General features: G+C 33.1%; 8 protein-coding genes and 1 pseudogene across 10 annotated transcripts; 3 read left to right on the top strand and 6 right to left on the bottom strand.

The window, feature by feature from the left end:
• Positions 1-1089: 1089 nt before the first annotated feature.
• Positions 1090-3289, top strand: R04B5.6 (Sorbitol dehydrogenase). The gene is made up of 6 exons (NM_073189.6): positions 1090-1392; positions 1581-1807; positions 1860-2108; positions 2158-2272; positions 2318-2439; positions 2819-3289. The coding sequence occupies exons 1-6, from the start codon at positions 1207-1209 to the stop codon at positions 2961-2963; spliced, it is 1044 nt and encodes a 347-aa protein (NP_505590.1). The 5' UTR covers positions 1090-1206; the 3' UTR covers positions 2964-3289.
• A 116-nt stretch (positions 3290-3405) lies between these two features.
• Positions 3406-4928, top strand: R04B5.5 (Sorbitol dehydrogenase). The gene is made up of 6 exons (NM_073190.5): positions 3406-3600; positions 3650-3876; positions 3927-4175; positions 4223-4337; positions 4383-4504; positions 4700-4928. The coding sequence occupies exons 1-6, from the start codon at positions 3415-3417 to the stop codon at positions 4842-4844; spliced, it is 1044 nt and encodes a 347-aa protein (NP_505591.1). The 5' UTR covers positions 3406-3414; the 3' UTR covers positions 4845-4928.
• Positions 4929-5082: 154 nt separating this feature from the next.
• Positions 5083-6487, bottom strand: R04B5.7 (BHLH domain-containing protein; the record flags this gene model as incomplete). Its single annotated transcript, NM_073191.1, has 4 exons — positions 5083-5574; positions 5634-5955; positions 6261-6365; positions 6438-6487. The coding sequence occupies 4 exons, from the start codon at positions 6485-6487 to the stop codon at positions 5083-5085; spliced, it is 969 nt and encodes a 322-aa protein (NP_505592.1).
• A 240-nt stretch (positions 6488-6727) lies between these two features.
• Positions 6728-7178, bottom strand: R04B5.11 (Transposase; the record flags this gene model as incomplete). Its single annotated transcript, NM_073192.6, has 2 exons — positions 6728-7025; positions 7089-7178. The coding sequence occupies 2 exons, from the start codon at positions 7176-7178 to the stop codon at positions 6852-6854; spliced, it is 264 nt and encodes an 87-aa protein (NP_505593.2). The 3' UTR covers positions 6728-6851.
• A 3421-nt stretch (positions 7179-10599) lies between these two features.
• On the top strand, positions 10600-12328 carry srd-49 (G-protein coupled receptors family 1 profile domain-containing protein). The gene is made up of 5 exons (NM_073193.5): positions 10600-10942; positions 11283-11614; positions 11658-11812; positions 11859-11961; positions 12111-12328. The coding sequence occupies exons 1-5, from the start codon at positions 10646-10648 to the stop codon at positions 12235-12237; spliced, it is 1014 nt and encodes a 337-aa protein (NP_505594.1). The 5' UTR covers positions 10600-10645; the 3' UTR covers positions 12238-12328.
• Positions 12231-14523, bottom strand: ugt-47 (Putative UDP-glucuronosyltransferase ugt-47). The gene is made up of 5 exons (NM_073194.5): positions 14345-14523; positions 14046-14256; positions 13447-13777; positions 12995-13389; positions 12231-12772 (listed from the first exon to the last, which is right to left on the bottom strand). Exons 1-5 carry the CDS (start codon positions 14501-14503, stop codon positions 12258-12260), a joined length of 1611 nt encoding a protein of 536 aa, NP_505595.2. The 5' UTR covers positions 14504-14523; the 3' UTR covers positions 12231-12257.
• Positions 14524-14829: 306 nt separating this feature from the next.
• Positions 14830-15131, bottom strand: R04B5.10 (annotated as a pseudogene). Its single transcript has 2 exons — positions 15003-15131; positions 14830-14949 (listed from the first exon to the last, which is right to left on the bottom strand). Coding segments are annotated over exons 1-2 (249 nt in total).
• A 1018-nt stretch (positions 15132-16149) lies between these two features.
• C08B6.14 (Purple acid phosphatase) lies at positions 16150-17942 on the bottom strand (the record flags this gene model as incomplete). Its single annotated transcript, NM_001356736.3, has 6 exons — positions 16150-16575; positions 16787-17015; positions 17060-17172; positions 17216-17463; positions 17628-17768; positions 17816-17942. The coding sequence occupies 6 exons, from the start codon at positions 17940-17942 to the stop codon at positions 16150-16152; spliced, it is 1284 nt and encodes a 427-aa protein (NP_001343599.1).
• Positions 17943-18517: 575 nt separating this feature from the next.
• Positions 18518-20890, bottom strand: ugt-17 (glucuronosyltransferase). Of its 2 annotated transcripts, none has more exons than NM_073196.9 (7): positions 20669-20872; positions 20396-20621; positions 20254-20343; positions 19993-20103; positions 19421-19942; positions 19026-19111; positions 18518-18974 (listed from the first exon to the last, which is right to left on the bottom strand). In NM_073196.9, the coding sequence occupies exons 1-7, from the start codon at positions 20822-20824 to the stop codon at positions 18555-18557; spliced, it is 1611 nt and encodes a 536-aa protein (NP_505597.2). In that variant the 5' UTR covers positions 20825-20872; the 3' UTR covers positions 18518-18554. The 2 variants fall into 2 exon arrangements, with proteins under 2 accessions (NP_505597.2, NP_001122841.1); NM_001129369.6 differs by having other exon boundaries at positions 18526-18986; positions 20669-20890.
• Between the last annotated feature and the right edge of the window lie 449 nt (positions 20891-21339).

A 21339-nucleotide genomic window follows, 5' to 3' on the forward strand; every position in this document is an offset into this window, starting at 1 on the left:
TATTATATCAAAAATTGAAAAATGTAGAAAATAAAAAGGTGAGAAATAAGAGAAAATAGAGGCGAGACACGTTTGTGTGGCCAAATGTATTGGAGTGTATTGACAGAGAAGACTACAAAGAAGAGAAATAGTGTGCGTGAGACGGCTAGGTTGTAGTTTGTAGCCTGGTTCGTAGCGAGATCACAGAACAGAGAATAGCGTATTTGTAGTGTCTGCGTCTCATGTATTATTGATTGAGTTTCTAGAAAGATAACGGTGATGATGACATTTCAACTACCTGACTACAAAATATATCTTACGACAAAAGTGACTTTATGTTTGTTACTAAATAACAAGAAACAACACAACTCATATTTCAATTTTTAATTTAGGCAAAAAATGGCATAAAAAACAGACTATAAAACAAACAAATAATTTTCTCTAATTCTATGATTCCGAAACTTTTGATATTCAATCTAGAATGCTCGTTTAACTTTCTGATCGAATAATATGCACATGAAAATTCACGAATTAATACTATTTTTTCGGCACTCCTCCACAGCAGCGCAAACCAATTTTTGATATCCCCAATAAAAGCGGTACCGAAATTCGAATTTTAATCTTGATCCGCAAACCTAATGGTTTAAAAGCTAGACCATGTCTATGATTTCTAATGGGACTTTTTTTTGTTTCATACTCATTTATGCACAGGATAACATACATTCTTGTTTCAATAGAAAAAAATCCTCAACTTTCGGGCAAAATAATTTTGAATTTAAAGTTCTTCAACAAAATCAAATTTTGAAATTTTTAGCTAATTACTGTGCAAACATTAAACATTCCTTCAATGTTTCATCTGACTTACAAAATTGTCATTTAACTAGTATGATGTTTCGTATTAATTCCGAGATTTATGGTAACCTGATATTTGGAATTTCTGAAAATTGTCTTATACGTCTTGTATTATATATTTACTAATGAACACCAGTAGGATGTAGTATGAATTTTCTGTTTGAATTCCTGTGATAAAGTTGTTTTAGTTTTTGACCAGCTTGGCTTGATGCGATAATATCAAAATAAATGGGTGTAACATTTTGTACTGGGCACTGACATGTGTCCATTCTGCCAGACTCTCAACAACAACGTAGTTGAGCTCAGCATCCGCTTATTCGTGAAAGCATCCTTTTATTCAATTTTTAACCTGATATTAAATCCTTCTAATTTGAAATGTCTCAAGATAATTTGTCTGCTGTCCTCTACGGAATAAACGATTTACGTCTTGAACAAGCTCCAATTTCCAAACCGGGACCAAGACAAGTTCTTGTTAAAATTAATACTGTTGGTATTTGTGGAAGTGATGTACACTTTTTGACACACGGAGCAATTGGATCATTTGTTGTTAAAGAACCGATGGTGAGAAATATAAAAGTAATTTTATAGTGTTACCGTGAGTAATTCAACCCTTTTATTTTGACAGAACACATGTATAGTACAACCTCCTTTTTTTAATCAAAATAATCAATTTTAAAATAAAATATTTCTGTTAAAAAACTCCAGTGAACAAAAAAGTGTATTTAAAAATTAAAAAAAAAAGTTTTCAGGTTTTAGGCCATGAGAGTTCTGGAGTTGTTTCTGAAATTGGAAGTGAAGTGAAAGGGTTTAAAGTTGGTGACAGAATTGCAATGGAACCAGGTCTCCCATGCAAACTGTGTGAGCACTGCAAAATTGGAAGATATAATTTGTGTCCTGATATGCGTTTTTTCGCTACTCCACCAGTGAACGGAGCATTATCTAGATTTGTTGTTCATGATGCAGATTTTTGTTTCAAGTAATATATCTTAAAAATAAAAAATTGAAAAACGTTTATTTCCAATTTGCAGGCTTCCAGACAATCTCTCATTTGAAGATGGAGCACTTCTTGAGCCATTGTCTGTTGCAATTCAAGCATGCCGCCGTGGAACTGTTCAAATGGGACAAAAAATACTTGTTCTCGGAGCAGGACCAATTGGAGTCTTGAATCTTCTTACTGCTAAAGCGATAGGTGCATCAAAAGTAGTAATCACTGATTTGAACGACGAGAGACTTGCTCTTGCACGCCTATTAGGAGCTGATGCTACAATCAATGTTATGTAATAAAGAAGTTTAAATTTAGCAATAATAGAAAACTATGAGTTTAAGGGGAAAACGTTCGGATGAAGTAAGATCAGAGATCATCAAGGCATTTGGCGATCAACAACCTCATGTTTCAATTGAGTGCACAGGGGTCCAGCCGTGTGTCGAGACAGCTATCATGGTGAGATAACATTAAATGAAAATTTGAAGCAAAGAGATATTGTAGACAACAAGATCCGGAGGAGTTGTTGTTCTAGTTGGATTGGGTGCAGAGAGAGTTGAGATTCCATTGATTCAATCACCGACACGAGAAGTTGATTTGAGAGGAACATTTAGATCGGCGAATTGGTACGTTTTTCTGAAGGACGAGATAAAAATGGTTGATTATGAAAAAAACCAAAGTTTATAAAAATGTGGAATGTTTGAACTCCAGAATGTTAAAATTAATATTAAAAATATTTTAAAATAATTTATGAAAAATTTTACTGTGAGATTTGATTATTTTAACATTATATGAATGGTTTTAAATAATTTCTCCAATACACCTTACAATTTACTGAGTTGATTCAAATTCAGTTTATTACAGTCATACTCGCTGATTTTGAGCTATTATTTTTCCTCGTCATACTTTTAAAAGTTGCTTCAGGCTACTAAACTTTTTGAATTTTATTTTTGAAAAAAAAAATCGAACTTAAAACAGTATTAATTAATTATTTTAAATTTTCAGCTATTCAACTGCAATTGAGCTAATTTCATCTGGAAAACTTGATCTATCGGGATTAACAAGAGCTCATTACAAGTTGGAAGAAAGCCTTGAAGCATTTAAGAGAACCCAAAATGGAGATGTTATTAAAGTATTTATTCATTGTTAAAATCTATCAATGAAACTTTATAAAATCCGTTAAGCTTCAGCATTTTTCCTAATTCACTAGATGTGTTTTACTTGTATTACATCACCTTATTTTAAAAATTAATTGAATTATGTTTAACCAAAATTAAATGGTAGCAGTGTGGAAACACACAAGTTATCTTTTTTTCTATTTTTTATCGGATCAGTCAAAATTTGATAAGAATAATCAATTTGAACCTATCTTGAAAATATCCAAATCTCTTCATCTTCTATCATAACACGTGCTGTTCTATCATCTTTAGTGTCAGTTCACCCTCTTATCAATTTCTCAAACAACAATAAAGAAGAGATAAGCGCACGGATGAACCGAACATTTATTGCTTTCATTTCTTTTCATTTATTACATTTTCTTTTTTCTTGATTACCGTTGCGTACTATTTACAGAAATATAATTGAAATGATTTGTTTCAGTAATGTCTCAAGACAATTTATCAGCGGTACTTTATGGCGTAGATGATCTTCGTCTGGAGCAAGTTCCAATTCCAAAGCCTGGGCCAAATCAGGTGCTTGTTAAAGTTCACACTGTTGGAATTTGTGGAAGTGATGTTCACTATTGGACGCACGGAGCAATCGGGCCATTTGTCGTAAAAGAACCAATGGTGAGAACAGCACGAGTTTTTGTTAGAAATAATATAACGTCGATTTCAGATCGTTGGTCATGAAACGTCTGGGATTGTTTCTGAAGTTGGAAATGAGGTGAAACATCTTAAAGTTGGTGACAGAATTGCAATGGAACCAGGCCTTCCATGCAAACTTTGTGAGCACTGCAAAACTGGAAGATACAATTTGTGCCCGGAAATGAGATTCTTTGCTACTCCACCAGTTCATGGAACCCTATCCAGATTTGTGGTGCACGACGCTGATTTTTGCTTCAAGTAGTTCTACAAAGCAAAATAAAACATACTTCATTGAAAATTATTTTCAGACTCCCAGATAACCTTTCATTTGAAGACGGGGCTCTTATTGAACCACTTTCCGTTGCGATTCATGCGTGTCGACGTGGAAATGTTCAAATGGGACACCGAGTTCTTGTTCTCGGAGCCGGTCCTATTGGAGTTTTAAACCTCATTACCGCTAAAGCTGTAGGAGCTGGAAAAGTAGTTATTACTGATTTAGATGATGGCAGACTTGCGCTCGCAAAGAAACTTGGGGCAGATGCAACAATTAACGTTAAGTTAGTAATTTTTAAAAGCACTGTTACCTACTACCTACATATTGAAGAGGAAAGTCATTGGACGCAGTTAAATCGGAGATCATTACCGCACTGGGTGATCAGCAGCCGGATGTCTGTATTGAGTGTACTGGCGCACAGCCGAGTATCGAGACAGCTATAACGGTAAGATTAGAAGGAAAGAAAAGTTAGTTTTGAAAAAAATTGCAGACCACCAAATCAGGTGGAGTCATAGTTCTTGTCGGATTGGGAGCAGACCGAGTTGAAATACCAATAATTGAATCAGCAACTAGAGAAGTTGACATGCGTGGGATTTTCAGATATGTAAACTGGTAGGTAACTTTCGAATTTTTTAAATCTTATTGTGTCTTAGCCTTTTTGAAAATCGCTGTTCATTGAACACTTCTGAGTGCCAAAGAACATAATTATTTGAAGATCATCGAAACACCCGATCACTTCTATAACTTCTGAGAATACAAAATATTGAAATGGAATGAATAAAATTTGAAACAACTTTGATTATTCAGCTACCCAACAGCAATCGAACTCATTTCATCTGGAAAACTAAATTTGTCGGGGCTAACACGTGCTCACTATAAACTTGAAGAAACACAAGAAGCATTCAAAAGAACACAGAAGGCTGATGTCATCAAAGTATTTATTCAATGCTGATAATACGAAATTATTATGTAATTATCTTTATTCACAATGTCCTACTAATGGTTTAAAACTGGAATAAATGATTTAAAGAGAATATTTAGGACATATTAAAATGCCGAGAGGAAACATGATGTCAAAGCCAGTGGGAAATATTGATTTGGAAGTTATAAAGTTGGAGATTGTGTCATTCGAGTTGAAAACATATACCAAAAAAAGTAAAGCAATCAAATTTTGTCTTCAGAGAATGTGTTCAAAGTGAAGAGAAGGAGTTCATAGTTTCAAAAAGAAAGTTGGGCTGGGAGAAAAAGTCAGTCAATGGCGGCTCGAATGGCTGAAGCAGGGATGAATCGAAGGGTGGAACAAACAAATTATTGGCTTCAATATTTTGGTTGTGATTGAAGAGCATTTCATCCAAATAGTCCAATGGTTCATTTTTAACTTGAATTTGTTGTGTGTTGGCAGGATTCATGTGATGCGCTGGTGGCACAAACAGTTGATTGTTTGACCAATTGGACTGGGATTGCAAAGTGGCAAGGTTTGAAGAATTCCCAAGTGGCGGGGGAAGGGTGAGCAAGTAATCAGTTGAGAAGTTGTAAAGTTCTTGAGCATGATGCTTGTAGTCCATTTGTTGAAGGTAGGAAGGACCGAATACCGTTCTCTGCTCCGGGTATGTTGCCTGCAGCATTGGCTGTGGAGCAGGTGGAACAGGAACATGCCAGGAAACAGTATTGTGTGTACTAAGCTGAAATCATTCAAATAGTTAAAACAAATTGTCCAAGAATGCTTCATTTGAAAACTCACATTCATATTCCAATCTCCATATTGCCTGTTATCAATCGGCATAGAATTCAAACCAACTTTTGGATGTTCCAATGGGGATTCAACTGGTGCCTCTTTCTTTATCGTCTTCCTGATAGGAATTGGTGAAAATGTATTAATATCCGTTTTGAACGATTTGTCTTGGCACAGTTTCGTATGGAAAAGGTCAACGTTTTTGGAGAAGTCCGAAGTTGCCCAAACGGAAGTTCTGACACAGTTCACCTCAACGGTTCTACGGAACAGACAACCATTATCCTTCCCAATACGTTCCGGGAACTTTTCTTCGAACAACTGGCGTATAGCTCTGAAATTGAGATCGTAAACGTATTCCAGTATTTTACAATTTGTCTAAATAGTACCATTTCTTTATTCTACAACACCCTTGAATTACCCTTACGGTGTCACTACAATATCCAAATGATATTCGTTATAGTGCGCCTTTCTTTATTCTCAAAAAACAGAATTTTTAAAGTACTCGACACCGTACCACCACAGTGACAAGGTACTATAAATTTGACTGCACAGATTATAAATTGTCATGAGAGTGTTTCATGTACGATAGTGAAAGTAAACTCATTTCTAATCTTGATCAACGTTTATCCCACTTACTTGAGAACTATTCTAGTTTCCTGTTGAACCAATTTTTGTGGTAGCAAGAGCATTTTCAATTTGACAATGAAGTCCTTTTTCTCTTTGTGCAATTCATTTTGGTACCTGAAAACACGAAATTTAGAACTTGAAATCAAATTCAAATAAGCCTTCCAATTGATATTGAAAAAGACTTACTTGCAACGAGCTGCATGTTTCTCATCGATAGTTTTCAGATGGGAATCCATTCTAAACGAGTTATAAAATAATGAATGAATGTTCTCAATAGACTCTCGAGTCGACATGAATTTCTAAACCACGCCCACAGTTTGACCGGGTACCGTACCACCTCGGCCATATGTGATGTCTACATGTGTTGAAATTGAATGATTTCATTGGAATAAGATGCAGATATTTACAAGAAAATAGAAAAAACATATGTGAGATCTATAGTAAAACAAATCATAACTAGTAGCTGATGTTATAGCTAGAAAAGATCCAGCACTGGAATTTGAATTTCAGAGTTGAGTCGGATGATGGTAAGTGGTACGATTCTCATATCGGTGACTGGATTCAATGGAGATCCTTCAATTGGCGTTTCAAGTATATCAATTATAACTTGTTCAGTTCGTGGAGGCATTTCAATTCTTCTCGAAGGTTTTCCTTTTTTAGGTGGCTTGTAACGAGTCTTTGTAGATTTTTGATTTTCAATTCCCACCTTCTTGATTTGTTTCTGAAATTCCATTCAAAACACAATTGGCACGATTTATGGTTCATGTCTGATAACTAAAAAACTGAAAATGACAATCAAGCCAATTCACATAAGTAACTAATTGTAGTCGAGCTAACCTCTTTCTGTCGTGTCACTTTTTGAGCATCTTCCTGTCTTTTGTCCCGCTCATATTTTTGAGCCGATGGCTTCAACGAAACAGACACCATACGAAACCACCGTTTCTCCGGACGACGAAAGAGAACAATGTACGTTCTTATTGTTTGTGCGGTACGAACACGTGGAATTTTAAACACATTTCTTGTAGTTGGTAGGGTGTCACGAAAAGGCAACTTTTTGGTTTTTTCTATTAAATTATTTCAATTAATTTACTTTATTTTTCATATTTTAATGATAAATATTTTTTAAAAACCTCTACGAGTTTTCTGTTCTAATCCTCGTTTATACTGTAAACTTTTGAAAATGGCTTTATAAAGTATAGGTTTCTATTTTAAATCTGAAAAAATCTTATGAAAATACATTCCGCCCTTCTTCTTCAATAATCGAAAATAATACATTTATGTCAGACAAGAACTGGCAGTGTTTCTTTTTATTTTAAGTACAAGTAGTGTTTACTGTATAATTTAATCGAATGCTCCCATTTTTTATGAATCAAAAGTTCAGGATCTCAGAGTCTTCATTATTTGATTTTAATGGAATCTTATTTCTTCTATTCATGCTCACTCCATACTTGCCTATTTCATCAAGATAATTAATTTGTTTTGAATTCATCTTAGGATCTGATGTTTAATTAATTGTAAGAACAAAGATCATTAGTTTATTCAAGCAATACATTTTTTTTAAATAGAAACCATTATTTAAAACTATCATTTAAAACGAACTTTAAGATAATGTTTCTTACCAGAATTATATTTGTTTTTAATTGAAACTCATATTTTTCAGTTCACCTAGCGATTTTTATTTCAGACAAAAGTGATTCAACTGTAACTGAAAACATTTTTTCTAACTTGACGTAATACTTGTTTTTATGTTTTACTGTGACTAAGTTAAATACGCTTCTGTGATTTCTTAAAACTTTAATGAACAATCTACTATTTTCGACATTAAAAATTTAGTCACTTTTTTCGACAAATATTTTTTTATCAGTATATCAAGTTTTTTTAATGTTTAACTCGTGCTAAAATAATTGCACATCTCTTGTCCACTTTTCCCATTTTCCTTTAACCTTAAAAACATGCAAACGCAATCTTTTTTCTTAGCTCTCTTTGCCTCTTCAATCAAAATACCCCCTAAGAGGTTGATCGTCTCAGAATCTCTTTGTTCCCACCGCCCACTGCGGCCCAAAAAGAAACAAAACAACGACTGCTGGATGAATCAGTCGGCTTCTTTCTCTCGATGCCCCACGCAAAACAAAATACTCAAAGTTTTTTTTTCGCACATGTTGTGCGTTGATGATGTTGGGGGAATGAGTGTGACGAAATTGAAAAACTAAAAGCAGAAGTAGTTGATTGCAATATGAGGATTAAAGGTCGGAGGACATGTAAATGAGATTTCTTGTTTGATCAAGCAAACAGACATTGGTGCAAGCGTGGAAGCCACGTGGTTTGCTTTGAAGATATGCAGTTTGACTAAAACGAAACCACTGTGCTCTTTGAGAATAAAGAGATATCGAATTTCGGGAGATTCCCATGCACAGAAATTTGTCGAAACGTCAGACTCTGCCATTCGTCAGTCTGAACAAATCATGTCAATTGTTTGTAGTTTTATTTTGTCCAAATCTTGTGATGGTCTTATATAAAATCTAAAATAAAATCTGAACATAAAGACTGCAACAAAAAACAAGATATTTTCTATGGTTCAGTTTTAAAGAAAACGAGATACTTCAGAAATAGTGAAATACTCTTCCGCGTCTATTTTAAATTTGAGAACTTTCTACTCGGCGGGGGGAAATTTCAACAATAGAGCACAAAAGATTGCTTTTTATTCGAACTTTTTCAAGGGAATGCTGTCAAGCCCACATGTATTTCTGTCTAATGTCAATCTTTATCGTCAATTCAAACATCTCCTATCAACCGTATTATTGAGACTTTTCACAAACGAAAACTTTAATTCTTATGTATTTTTAGTGCAGATAAAAATTGAATTGGTTTTGAATAATTTAGTTTTTTAGGGGGTACAAGACTGGAAGGTGCGCAAAGGCGGGCGTGAGTTGCGCGAAACTAAAAAGCCGGAAATTAATTTTTGTTTGCCTGATTTAGATATTCTGATTGCTAATTTCGAACTTTTCACTTTTTGTAGATTTTCGCACATTTTCGATTTATATGCATCCGAAAGTTATCAAGTTTGGTTATCAAAAGACGGAGATCTGCCTAAATCAACAAAAAATCCGGCAATGAGTTTACACAATTACATCAAATTTAGAATTTTTTGAGAAGGTTTATTACAGGTAAAGTGGGAACATTGAAAAGCTGCTCAATTCCTGCTGAAAAAAAGCAAACGGTCTTTAATCCGATTGACCTCCAGCTCGAAATTAATTTTGTTCAAAATCTTACGTTTTGTTTGTTTTATGTTTAACGCAAGTTTCACGCAAGAAACAATCAACTTACCGTTAGAAGCCACTAAAACTCTTTTTCTCAGAAAAAACTGAATTTTCGTCAGCTGTTTGCCTGCAAATCGACCGTTCAGCCGTTTTATGCGATCCCAACAGCCATCTGCGACTTTTCAGCAGCTATTGGGCATATTTTGAGGAATCCCATTTTTGTTGTAATCACGACACGCGATTCGCTGCTTTTGGGAAATTTTGAAAATTCGTGAAAATAATTTTGTAACGTAACGACATTGTAGCTCAAATCTTCTTTCGATATATATATATATATATATATCGTATATACTTTGGAGCCATTTTTAGCCGTCATCGATCCTCTCATTCCGTATGCGTTTCCTTCAGATATAGTTTCGTCTATCAAAGAAAGTACCGGTGAGATGTACTGAGACTTCGAAGTTGGTTTGACTTAAATTAACAGATATTAAATTAAAACAAGTGTCCATTCTCTGTTTTCGCCATAACAAATCTCAGGACTCAAACTTTTTCTTGGATTAAACTTTAGCTAGATTTAGAGTTTATATGAATGTGAAGCTTAGAGTTTATGACAACCTAATGCGCCGTTTTACTTAAATTCGCGAACGTTTTTTTGATGCTCTGCTAGCAAATTTTACAAGTTACCAGAAGTCGTCTACATATCACTAATTCAATTGTCCATAGAACACTTGAAATTCAGCTTACTCGCATAATAATCCTGCATATTTCGATCTCTCTGCACTTCCGCTTTTTGCATTCCGCTCTACTTGCTTCCACTTCATTCTTATGACACTTTTCGAAGCGAAGGCGGGAACTTTGTGCAAATGTTTTTGAATTATCTTGATTTTGCTCGATGGCCACACCTTTTAATTTTTCTAGTTTCAATAAAATATAAGTTTTATGACTCCAGTTTTCATCATCTGTCCCTTATTTAACAACATTTTCGTCTTATTTTCCATTTTTCCCACACTCACGTGTCCTTCGATGCCCGCCACATTTCCCACCTATTTAGTAATCCGAGATATTCGTCATTACATACTCATTACTTGTTCTATATTTTCATCTCTAAAATATTTCTAATTTCAGATTAAACAGAGTATGAAAGAAGTAGACATACTTGCCTTCATCAATGTTGCCTATCCAATTTTTGCAATCAGTGTTCTCTTCTCACAAGCTTTGTTACTTCTGCTCATATTCAAAAATCAAACAAAACTTTTACGAACAATGCGAATTTATCTTTTAAATATATGTGCCGCCCAAGTTGTAACTATAATTTCGGGATTTCTAACGCAATGTCGAATGATTCCAAATCAAACAACAGTGGCATTTGTATGTACAGGTGTATGCATCAGAGTTGGAAGACGTTCGTGTTTTCTACTGCATTTATTAAGAGATGTGAGTTGAATTTTATTGAATTTTTAAGTGAAAACTCAGAAAACATGTAAGAGCATTTGCGAAATATTTCTGTTCCAAAGAAATTGAGATACAACAACGAAAGCCAAAATGACCAAATATAAATATTAAAAATTTTAACTATTTGCCCAATTAAAATCAGTTAATTGTATTTTTTATTAACGTTTATTTTTATGGAAAAATATTTTTTAATTTCTGGAAAAATTCTCATAAAATATGAACTACACTATTCTTGAAATAGGCTCAAATTTCAGTTTGACATTCAATCATATTTCTTGTCTACAGCCACATCCTAACAGAGATCATTTCTTAATATTTTCAGGCATCTTCAATGGTTGCACTTTTTGCAATTGTTCATGTATTCTACTATCGGTATAAAATCTTATCCCATCAAAAACTTTCATCAGTCCAAATAATGAGAAACTTCATAATTGTGCATCTACCTGCTATATTCTGTGCAATCTGTCAATTTATAAATCCATCTCAGCACAATGCAATTGTTTTGGAAACTCGTGCTCTGCATCCGTCGTATATTTTTGAGCAAAACTCAATTTTTGGGTTTTCAGCGTTGACGTCTCCTGCAGTCAAAGCATCTACTATTATTTTCACAATTGTTTTAGTATTAAACCCACTAGCTGCAATTATCTATCGCAAGTGAGTTTATTATTCTAAAAAGGTTTATGAAATATCCTTTCAGCAAGATATGGGGACTTTTAAATGAATACGAAGAATACAAATCTCCACGAATCAAACATGCGAAGAGTATGATCACGGGATTGACAATTCAAACTTTAATTCCAAGTATTTGTTTTGTACCATTGGTCGTACAATTCTTTCTCACACAATATTCGGGTAAACGAGTCAACAATTATTTTTAAAATGCGATTTTCATGTTCAGAAGCTGGTGTGTTAATACTCGAGTACTTCAATTCATTTCTGGTAATTCTCCCAACTTTGATAGATCCAATTCTATCAATTGTATTTGTAATACCTTTCAGGCGGTAAGATTTTGTATTTAAAAACAATGAGTTCCAATTTTTAAATAAATATTATACTACTGTAACTTGCTTGTATTTTCTTTGAAAATTGGAGAATATTCTTAATAAACTTGACAACTTGAGCACATTTTTTCTAACTTTAATAATTTCAGAATGTTCTTCAAATATCTTCTCGCAGTTCGCCAATGCAGGTTCAGCTTATCAAAATTATCAGACAATGACATAATGTCTAAAGGAAATGGGTATTCTGCAGTTCGGGCGGTATCAAGAAAAACGTGATAAAATATTTATTTAAATCATTAATCTTTTTTGTATTTTGATTCAATATGACCAAAACAACTGTAATAATAAAATCCTCCAAAGAGTTTGAAAAATGGGAAAATTATGAAATAAAAAGCAACAAAGAAACATGGAACAATGATATCTAAATTGTAATACTTGATGATACTGAGATCTCTTCCTTCAGTCAGCAATTCATGAACTCCTCCATTCTGAATAACCCACTCAGTTGTTTTTATAAATCGGTCTCTTGCTCCCATGGGTTTGTTTCTCATCAAGTCACGTACTCGATGTGCTTGTTTCGTATAACTTGGATTTGTGAGCATTTCTCTTATAGCTTCCTCAATGGCGTTTGGCTCCGTGAGGAATTGTTTTTTGTCTCTTCTAATTCCCCATCCTTTTTTCTCGATTGCTCGACTGTTTAGATTCTGATCAAACATAAATGGAATCGTAATTAATGGAACACCGGCAAGAGCTGCTTCCATAAGACCATTGTAACCAGCATGTGTAATAAAAGTACGAAGGCGGGGATGATCTGAATGTATTTGATTATCAGACTTTTAATGTAGTTTGATTTTTCCAGCCCACAAGATTTCAACGGATTAAATTTTTTGTATGGATTTTTGGAAGATTCATACAAACACAATAATACAAATAATACTTCAGAAATTTTTTTATACTAAAAAATTCTGAATGAAGATACAATCAGAAAGTACTTTGGCTGCTTGTACTGGTGTAAATGTGACCGAGAACTCACGTAAAATTGCTGGTTGCGGCAACCAATCAGAAACAAAGACATTCGAAATTTCCGTTGCCTTGTCTTTTGTGTTCTTATCATTTTTGTCTGCTCTGATCAGAAAATGATAATCAGGAAACTTTTTAACAATTTCCAAAAACGATTCCATAACTTTTTTATCAATTGTTGAAGTGTTGGCAATGGTTCCAAGTGAAAAGTAAATGACTCCTTTATCTCCTTTTTTCATTTCAGCTTCAAAAACTGGGCCCATTTCTGTAGTGTCATCATCAACTCCGAGTCCACCGACGTGAACAAGATTTGGTAATGTTGGAGATGAAAAATCAATGATTTCATCTGTTGCCAGAAAAATGATGTCGACATTTCGTACAATCTCAGTAATCGCAGGGAAGTCGTCTCTTAAAATAATCTATCATCTGATCAGAAATTACAAATCCAACAGAAAATTCACTGACCCGAATTTCTTCCGGAATATTGACGTCAGTCTATTATGAGAAAAATAGAAAAATGTATTAATGGTAATTCCTCGCAAAAGATTATTTGTACGTTCCAGATAAGTTGGCTCAGGACTCATATCCGAAATGAACGGTACACTGGCATAGGGAGCAGGATGACTGGTGTAATCATAAACATGGGAAAAGAATGGACAACTAGATATTAAAAATTTTCTTTGAATTCCTAATGCTTTTGCATATCCGAAACCACAGATATTCAGTTGTTCAGCGAAGAAAGCATCAAAGTTTTCATCTTTCAATTTGTTGAACATAACTTCATTTTCAAGAAATTCTGGAAAAAAGTTGGCATTAAAACTTATCGGAACTACAATGGTTTTTGATGTTATTGTGTATTGTGTATTAGAACTGATAATCAAAAGTGAATGAACAAGCTATGAAAGGTTTTTTAAAATTAGCATTTTTGCTTGATTACGTTGAAAACACAAAAGCGAAATTTGAAATTTGAAATTTCGCTTAAAATCATATTCGCGGGAGTTTGAAATTCTCGAAGCCATTGTTTCTAAGTCTCCAATAAAACGTAACAACAAGAAATTAAATACCTTCACATAAATCATTGTATACTGTCTGATATGCAATATTTCCTTTCAATAATTCAAACAATCCTTCATCTTCCATCACTCCTTCTGAGAAGCTTTGAATTACATTTTTGAATCCTTGCATTTTCTTTGGTACTCTGACAATTGTTTTTTTCACGAGTTTTGCACTTTTTGTAGAGTCCACAATTCCCAGAAAGTCAATTTCTAGTAGAGTCTGAATTTGAGAAATGCATTTTTCTGATTTGATTCGAATATTTTGGATTTTTTGATAGAATTCATTATTTTTCAAAAAGATCACTTACTACATTATGCCCAGCTTTTGCCAATTCATCAGCAATCCTACCATTTGATATTAAATGTGATTTGCTAGTTGCGGGGGAAAATACTAAAATTTTGTATGCTAAACCATACTCAAAGAAGTACAGTATAGCAAGTAATAGTATTGAATGATAGCGAAACATTAGAAATACAATAAAATGATTATTTACTGATTAACTGGTCAATTATAAATGAGGAACGAGAGTGAAGAGAGTTAGAATAATAAACAAATGCCATTCAAGTTTTTTAAGCGTATCGTTTTAACGAAAGAACTGCGTACATGTCACAGGAACCCAAAACGTATCTTGTAGTTTGTTATTTTCATATCTGCAGCAATGATCACTTATGCAATGTACACGTTTTTTTTTTGAAAATTCAACCTATATCCTTTATCAAAAATTTTAGGTGGTACATTTATAAATATTACAATTTTGAAAATCATTCAAAAAATCAATTTTTAAATTTTTTATCATGATACCTGTACTATTCCATAAATTAATTCATGTATGCTGGTAACAATCAAACTGAGAATCATCAGAACATGTGTAGATTTTGGAAATATTGCTCTTTTACATAATTGTTTCAATGCCTTCAAAGTGACTTTTAATGTGGTTGTCTGTTTTATGCAAACATGAATCTTACCATAGCGGTTAAAATCCACGTGACAATTGTAAAAACATTATTCATGTAAGCATTGGACCGATACAAAAATGATATTTTACTTTTCATTTGAATGTCGTTGGCACATTGAGAAACAATAGACAAATTCATTTTTGGTTCAAAAGTTGTAAAAATTTCTTAAAGATTAGTGAATTATTGATATTACGGAATCTCTATGAATATGATAACAATTAACACTATATCAGAACTTTTCAGAGCATAAAAATAAAAATTAAATTCCAATAAAAACGAACACAGACAAAAATATCTAAACATCCCATTATATTTCACTAAACAGATTCTTTTTTTTTCTTTAAACAAGTGTTAAGGGAAACGAGTACTCGAAGATTAGTTATTTCTTTATACATTATTCAATCAGATGAAAAAAAAACAACTTTAGCTAACATTCTAGTCGAAATTCAATTGTTCGTTGACATATCTTTGACGTATCCATTTGAAAAATTGAAAACATCCAGAATTTCAAAGTATCTGGTCAACGCATATTTTCATAACCGCAATATAATTTATTTAAAATATTTGACAAAAATCCCCGGAGAATCTTAAACTTAAGATCGTCCACGAGACGTTCTGGTTTCAAGGAGATAATAGACCAAGTCCTACTCAAAATTAAATATCGTGAATAAAACCCTTAAATTGAAAGAAAGTGCACTGTATCTCATTGTTAAATCAAAGAAAGGGATATGAAAATATGAAAATTACAAAACGCCAAAGAAGTGTTTTCAAGAAAATTTTTTATTATTTCCCCAGAAAAATGAACGCTTCGTTCCATTTTATTGAAAATTCCAGTAAGTTTTATGATAAAAAAAGAGTTTTTAACGGAATAAACTGAAGGTTTGAAAAAATCAAATAGACATATGTTTGAGAAAAAACACAGAAAAAGGATCAGAAGAAGATGGAAAAGTAAGTGCCTAATTAGTTTTCATTCTCTGTGTTTATCGTCAATAACAGTGATTCATTACCAAAGAGACCTCTAACTCTGATTGCAGCTTTTTCATGTATTAACGTCAAACAATGTTTTTAGGATAATTATCATTATTGAAGAAACATGAACAAATTTATTAATTTGTGAATAATGCGGTTTGCGAGAATAAAAAAAAACTATGATTTCTTAATAAAACATTTTTCCATTAGCATTCTCCCTCATTTTATTTGTATGGAAATGCCCGAGGTCTTTGCTAATCCATATTGAATCAATTACATCTCCATTCTTATCTATTGATATTTGCTCAAAATGAATATGAGTTGTATTAGCGACTGTCATTACAGTATATCCATAATCATCACTTCTATGAGCACTCCATGGCATTGGAATTGGACTGAACTTCATACCAGAAGAATGACAACCTGCCGATCCAGTGAGAAAATAGACTGGAGCAACTGGATTGTGATATGCTTCTGATCCTTTATAGTATTTCATATCGGCTACTGGCCACATTCTTTCATAAGCATGCATATGGCCAGCAAACCCAATGTCTACTGAGTTTTTGATGTATTCTTGCTCAAGTCCCGGAATTCCAAATGCTCCGTGACGAAGCTGTGAAATTTTTATTTTGTTTAAACTACGTTTTGTTGAAAACTTCAACAAATTCACTTGAAATACACTGATAATACTCTGTGATCGAGGGCAATCAAATCATCTCATTGTAGACGTAAGACGTCGTAAATTGGATTTTTAAAACAAAATTTGACAGATCGCGTGTGAGTAATTGATGTCAGTTTTCTACTTTTCCTATGAATAAACTTACAACAACATTTTCATAAAGAGTACAGTCATCACCATCTTCCACACTACAATAAAACGGTCGATGTTGATACATTACAATCCATGGTACACTTTCTCTATTCTTGTTGGCTTCATTCAAATTTTTTGTGAGCCAATCAAATTGGGTGAAAATCGAAGCGTTTCCATATTGTTCCTCAAATCCATAATACTCTGTGCTTAATCCAACCGAATGAACTGGTCCAATATCAATACTAAATTAAATATTCTAATTTTAAAACTTGCTAACTTGGTGTACCTGTAAAACTGATTATCATCTGATCCAGTTGGTGGCATCACAAATCTATTTTTGAAATTTGTGAAGTTTGCGTTGTCATTTTCGTGATTTCCAGCAATCACCATATAAGGAATCTAAAAATGTTTAATTTTGCGATGAAATCATCTGAACTCGTACTTTCGATATAACTGGTTCCAATAAATTCATATATTGATCTCCTAACTTTCCGTTATTACTATGCAAGTCGTAAGCCAAGTCTCCGATATGTACAATAAAGCCAAATTTTCCAGCAATTCCATTATGTATAATACTTTGAGTAGATCTCCCGTTGTATACACCAAGATCACCGAATACACAAACTTTGTATGATGTTAAATCGGTCGGTAGTGTACGAAAATTAAACTTTCGGCTATCAATCTGATAATCTGAATAGAATATTTTTTCTCTAGAAAATGTAGTAAACAGGGAAACAATTGCGGGATAAAATATGTTTTGCCCGCACTATATGTAAAAATTGTATAGCCAAAATTTTTGGAAAAATCTGAGCAATTTCAGTGATAGTTTATCACAGAATAAAGACTTCACTCACAATATTGAGTTGATGGATTGAGGTTTTTTAAAATTACAACGTGGGAGTGGCGAGTTATACCACCAAATATCCAAGTATTTGTAGTTCCTGTCACATTTAACATAGATTTAGATGAAGTTCCATATGTCAACGATGGTTCAGCTGTATCAATTTATATTGAAGAGATCAACGCAAGAAGTAAAACCTACCATTTTCAAATGTTATCCAGCTAACTGAAATGTCCCAAGGACTGGTATAAAAGGCAAGATGAACTTGTTCTGGTAGTGTTAAAACGTGCCTAGTAAAAAATAAGACAAATAAAATTACTGTATTCATGTTGGAGATACACGGAAGTAATCCGAGCATTCATTTTATAGTTAGTGTCTTATCTTTTGTTAAGGAAACGGTATGTGTGTGATCTGTTGGCGAAAAATAAGTTGCAGACCAGTGAATTTGAGAATTGCTCGCATATTTGGACATGATTAGTTGTGTATGACGCGTTGAAGTTTGCAAGAGAAGCTGATGCGGGAGGAGAAGAAGAGACAGTTTTTGGTCGTAAGACCAAAATGTTATATTTGTATTCAAAATTAGCAGATGACATGTGCGTGATTGATGAGGTTTGCTCCTTTCTTAAATATTGAAAATAGATTATTGTGTTTGAACAGAGGAGTTGGAAAATTTGAAATGATGTTAATAGCAACTCGTTGATGTGATAACAGCTTGAAGTTACCAAAACTGTAGATCTCGTAATTTTCAAACTTCAGTAAGTATTTGAAAAATAGGATAAACACTTTCTCATTGCTCCTGTGGACGGTGAGTCGGATCTTTGAAGCCTTTTTAAAATTTTAGGATTTTTTATTGTGAGAACGAAGAAGCTATTTATAATTGATAAAATTTGATAAAATATTGATAAAGTAAAAAATGTTTATTAGAATTAATTTTCGAACATTATTCGTTTTTAACTTTTTTGCTGAAAATAGTTGAACAAATTTTAATACATTGAAACACATATAAAACGATAAAAACGACAACAGTGATGATTAAAAAACAAACAACAACCAAAATATCATACGAATAGAATTGAAATACATTCAATTTTCTTCCTTCTGACTGTAAAGTGTCCAATACCCCAAATTTTACTGCAAAGTCACAATGCTTTAGGACAACTTCGGCTGGAGTATATGGTTGATCCTCCAAAATCTGTGCTAGTTTTCTGGCGTTTTCTGTATAGCTATCATTATCTAAAATAGTTTTAATTGCGTCACGAATCATTTGTGGATTATCAAGATTTGTCTTGTCTAGTTGTATAGCTCCGCCGTGACGCGTTAGCATGTGAGCGTTTCTCGGCTGATCAGCCATCAATGGGATCTTGAAAATGTTCTATAAAATTATAAAATTAGTAAAAAAAACGAAACTTACAACAACTGCAGGCGTTCCTTGATAAGCAAGTTCAATAGAACTTCCCAAACCTCCATGAGTTACAAACAGGCTCAGTCGATTGTCAGCTAAACTCCATTTTTTTGTTAATATTGTTTGGAATTTCGTGATACTTTTTTCCGTTAAAAGTGACCCCTCGGTTAAGTATGTAATAACTCTTCAAATAAAGAGGCTTAAAACTATGTTTTTTTTAAAAGAAATTCGTGTATTTTTTGTTAGTCTGGTGTGTAGGTATGCATTTTTGTGCCTATAGGCCATAGTTTTTCTTACATCTAACTGACCCAATTTAACTATGACTTTTGGCGTTTACTCAACTTTTCAAATGACGAAAGGCTTTTTTTTACACGACTTTATCCTTAAAAATAATATGATCCTACCTAATAAATCACTTTGAGGCATCCAAGTAGTCATTTTCACATTTGAAAGATGCATTGCAATTGTTGAATTTTCTTGTTCATATTTCCAAATAAATGTTATTTCTGGCATTGATGCAAATACATCGAGAAATGATTTTTTAAATTCATCTGGCATTTCTGATGAAAATGCATTTGATCCGAAAGAAACAAGAACATTTTCCTTCCGAATATTTAATAAATCATCCCATTCTTTGTTTAACTTTGGTGTTCCTTGCTTCTTTGTTTTCACTTGCATTCCTCCAATAAAAACTGTTTTTGGAAGAGTGGGACTTGCATAATCCAAATATCTGTTTGAATTAACCATATTGAATGCCACATTTTCCAAGAGTTCTTCCCATGTTTTTGATCCATTGTAATACGGTTCTATCATACTTAATTCTTCTTCAAATCGCATTTTTGAAAAATATACAGGAATCAACATCTGTATTGCATTTTTTATTCTTTCAACCAGAGTCATCTTATCAGTCATTGGTGAGATGAGAGCTTCAAATGATGTAATGATTAAAGTATCATAAACTGAACAATGCTCAAACCTGGGTAAAAAGTTGAAGATGATGGTTCACCAAGAGTGCATTTAACTATGTCCATGAATAATACTGAATCTGCATTTATGATAGTTTTGACACCGAGGTGATCAAATAATGCTGAAATAATAGAAATATTCCGTATTTCATTACTCAAAAACGAGCAGAAAAAATCACTAAAACAATATTCGAAAGTAAATAAAATATTTTCTTTAAAGAGTTTGTTTGTAAAATACAGACAAACTATTAAATAAAAATTAAAAAACGCACGATATCCACAGATAAATAATGACTCGGTGATTCCCAATTCAAAATGCTCATTCTTCAATTTTTCGAGAATTTCTGTCTGCTGAAACACATCTGAAATGCTTCTGTAATGAACCAAAATCTCGTATTATTATTATTTTTTTACGTTGACATTGATAACCACAGGTTTTACTGAAATTCCCAGCCATTTTAAAAAACAACGCAATATCAGATTCAACTTTCCAAATTTTCTTTCTCAAAACATCTTCAGCTCCGGTTTGCTTATACAATTCAATACTTCGTGGATCTTGATCAATTCGAATAATATTTTTCACTTTTTTTGATCCAACTAAATGTTTTTTTCCTTGCATCGCTATAGGAATAAGCATTGTCTGAATTTTGGGGATTTGTGGAAATTTGATGTTTTTAGTGAACTAACCACATCATGGCCCGCATCAATGAGAATATCAGAGATTTTTCCGAGAAAATTAGAATGACTAGCCCCAAAAGCGGGGTTGAATACCAAAACTTTGTAAGAATTTGAATAATCAATTATTGAAAATAGAATAAAAATAATATAATATTGAAAGTTCATTGTTCAAACTTCCAAATAACAATTCAAAGTTTTTATCTTTTTTTAAATAATTTTCCTGCCAGCTTGATGTGGTCAGCGCATGGTTTCTGTTTGATAAGACACCAAAAAACCTAATGTTTTCACGTACTCTGTTATAAAGTGGAAACTCATGTGTACAAGTCAGAAATGTATAGTTTAAAAATATTAAATCTCTGTGACAGGGTTAATTTGAAGCGATTGTGTTTTTTTTTTGAATTATAGAAAAAATATTTATTAGTCCTGCGTCAACACTTGTTTACCCGCGACGGCCAGAGTTAAAATTACTCAAGTGCATTGAAGAAAAAGAGAAACTGTTCTAATCATCGATGAGTTTTTTTCTTGTTGGACTACTGAAAAAAATTAGTTAGCAAAGATTATGAATAATCGATACTTTGAAATTTTATTCGGTATGTTTTGATTAGAAATATCGCTTGTTGAATAACACAATAAAAAGATCCGAGCGTATGTTTAGTAATGTTTTATTATTTTTATCAATT

The sequence above is a fragment of the Caenorhabditis elegans genome, chromosome V (assembly GCF_000002985.6).
Source record: "Caenorhabditis elegans chromosome V".
Taxonomy (NCBI): Eukaryota; Metazoa; Nematoda; class Chromadorea; order Rhabditida; family Rhabditidae; genus Caenorhabditis; species Caenorhabditis elegans.

What these genes read in the sequence shown, in the direction of transcription:
- R04B5.6 (NM_073189.6), top strand. Translation starts at nt 1,207, where the DNA reads ATGTCTCAAGATAATTTGTCTGCTGTCCTCTACGGAATAAACGATTTA. An exon ending in GATGCTACAATCAATGTTAT is followed by an intron (nt 2,109 to 2,157) that starts GTAATAAAGAAG and finishes TATGAGTTTAAG; the next exon opens with GGGAAAACGTTCGGATGAAG. An exon ending in GTGTCGAGACAGCTATCATG is followed by an intron (nt 2,273 to 2,317) that starts GTGAGATAACAT and finishes GAGATATTGTAG; the next exon opens with ACAACAAGATCCGGAGGAGT.
- R04B5.5 (NM_073190.5), top strand. Translation starts at nt 3,415, where the DNA reads ATGTCTCAAGACAATTTATCAGCGGTACTTTATGGCGTAGATGATCTT. An exon ending in TTGTCGTAAAAGAACCAATG is followed by an intron (nt 3,601 to 3,649) that starts GTGAGAACAGCA and finishes CGTCGATTTCAG; the next exon opens with ATCGTTGGTCATGAAACGTC. An exon ending in GTATCGAGACAGCTATAACG is followed by an intron (nt 4,338 to 4,382) that starts GTAAGATTAGAA and finishes AAAAAATTGCAG; the next exon opens with ACCACCAAATCAGGTGGAGT.
- srd-49 (NM_073193.5), top strand. Translation starts at nt 10,646, where the DNA reads ATGAAAGAAGTAGACATACTTGCCTTCATCAATGTTGCCTATCCAATT. An exon ending in TACTGCATTTATTAAGAGAT is followed by an intron (nt 10,943 to 11,282) that starts GTGAGTTGAATT and finishes TAATATTTTCAG; the next exon opens with GCATCTTCAATGGTTGCACT. An exon ending in GCTGCAATTATCTATCGCAA is followed by an intron (nt 11,615 to 11,657) that starts GTGAGTTTATTA and finishes ATATCCTTTCAG; the next exon opens with CAAGATATGGGGACTTTTAA.
- ugt-47 (NM_073194.5), bottom strand. Translation starts at nt 14,503, where the DNA reads ATGTTTCGCTATCATTCAATACTATTACTTGCTATACTGTACTTCTTT. An exon ending in CAAAAGCTGGGCATAATGTA is followed by an intron (nt 14,257 to 14,344) that starts GTAAGTGATCTT and finishes TCTCAAATTCAG; the next exon opens with ACTCTACTAGAAATTGACTT. An exon ending in ATACAATGATTTATGTGAAG is followed by an intron (nt 13,778 to 14,045) that starts GTATTTAATTTC and finishes ACTTTTTTCCAG; the next exon opens with AATTTCTTGAAAATGAAGTT.
- ugt-17 (NM_001129369.6), bottom strand. Translation starts at nt 20,824, where the DNA reads ATGAACTTTCAATATTATATTATTTTTATTCTATTTTCAATAATTGAT. An exon ending in TTGATGCGGGCCATGATGTG is followed by an intron (nt 20,622 to 20,668) that starts GTTAGTTCACTA and finishes CCCAAAATTCAG; the next exon opens with ACAATGCTTATTCCTATAGC. An exon ending in GCCTCAAAGTGATTTATTAG is followed by an intron (nt 19,112 to 19,420) that starts GTAGGATCATAT and finishes AATGGAGTTTAG; the next exon opens with CTGACAATCGACTGAGCCTG.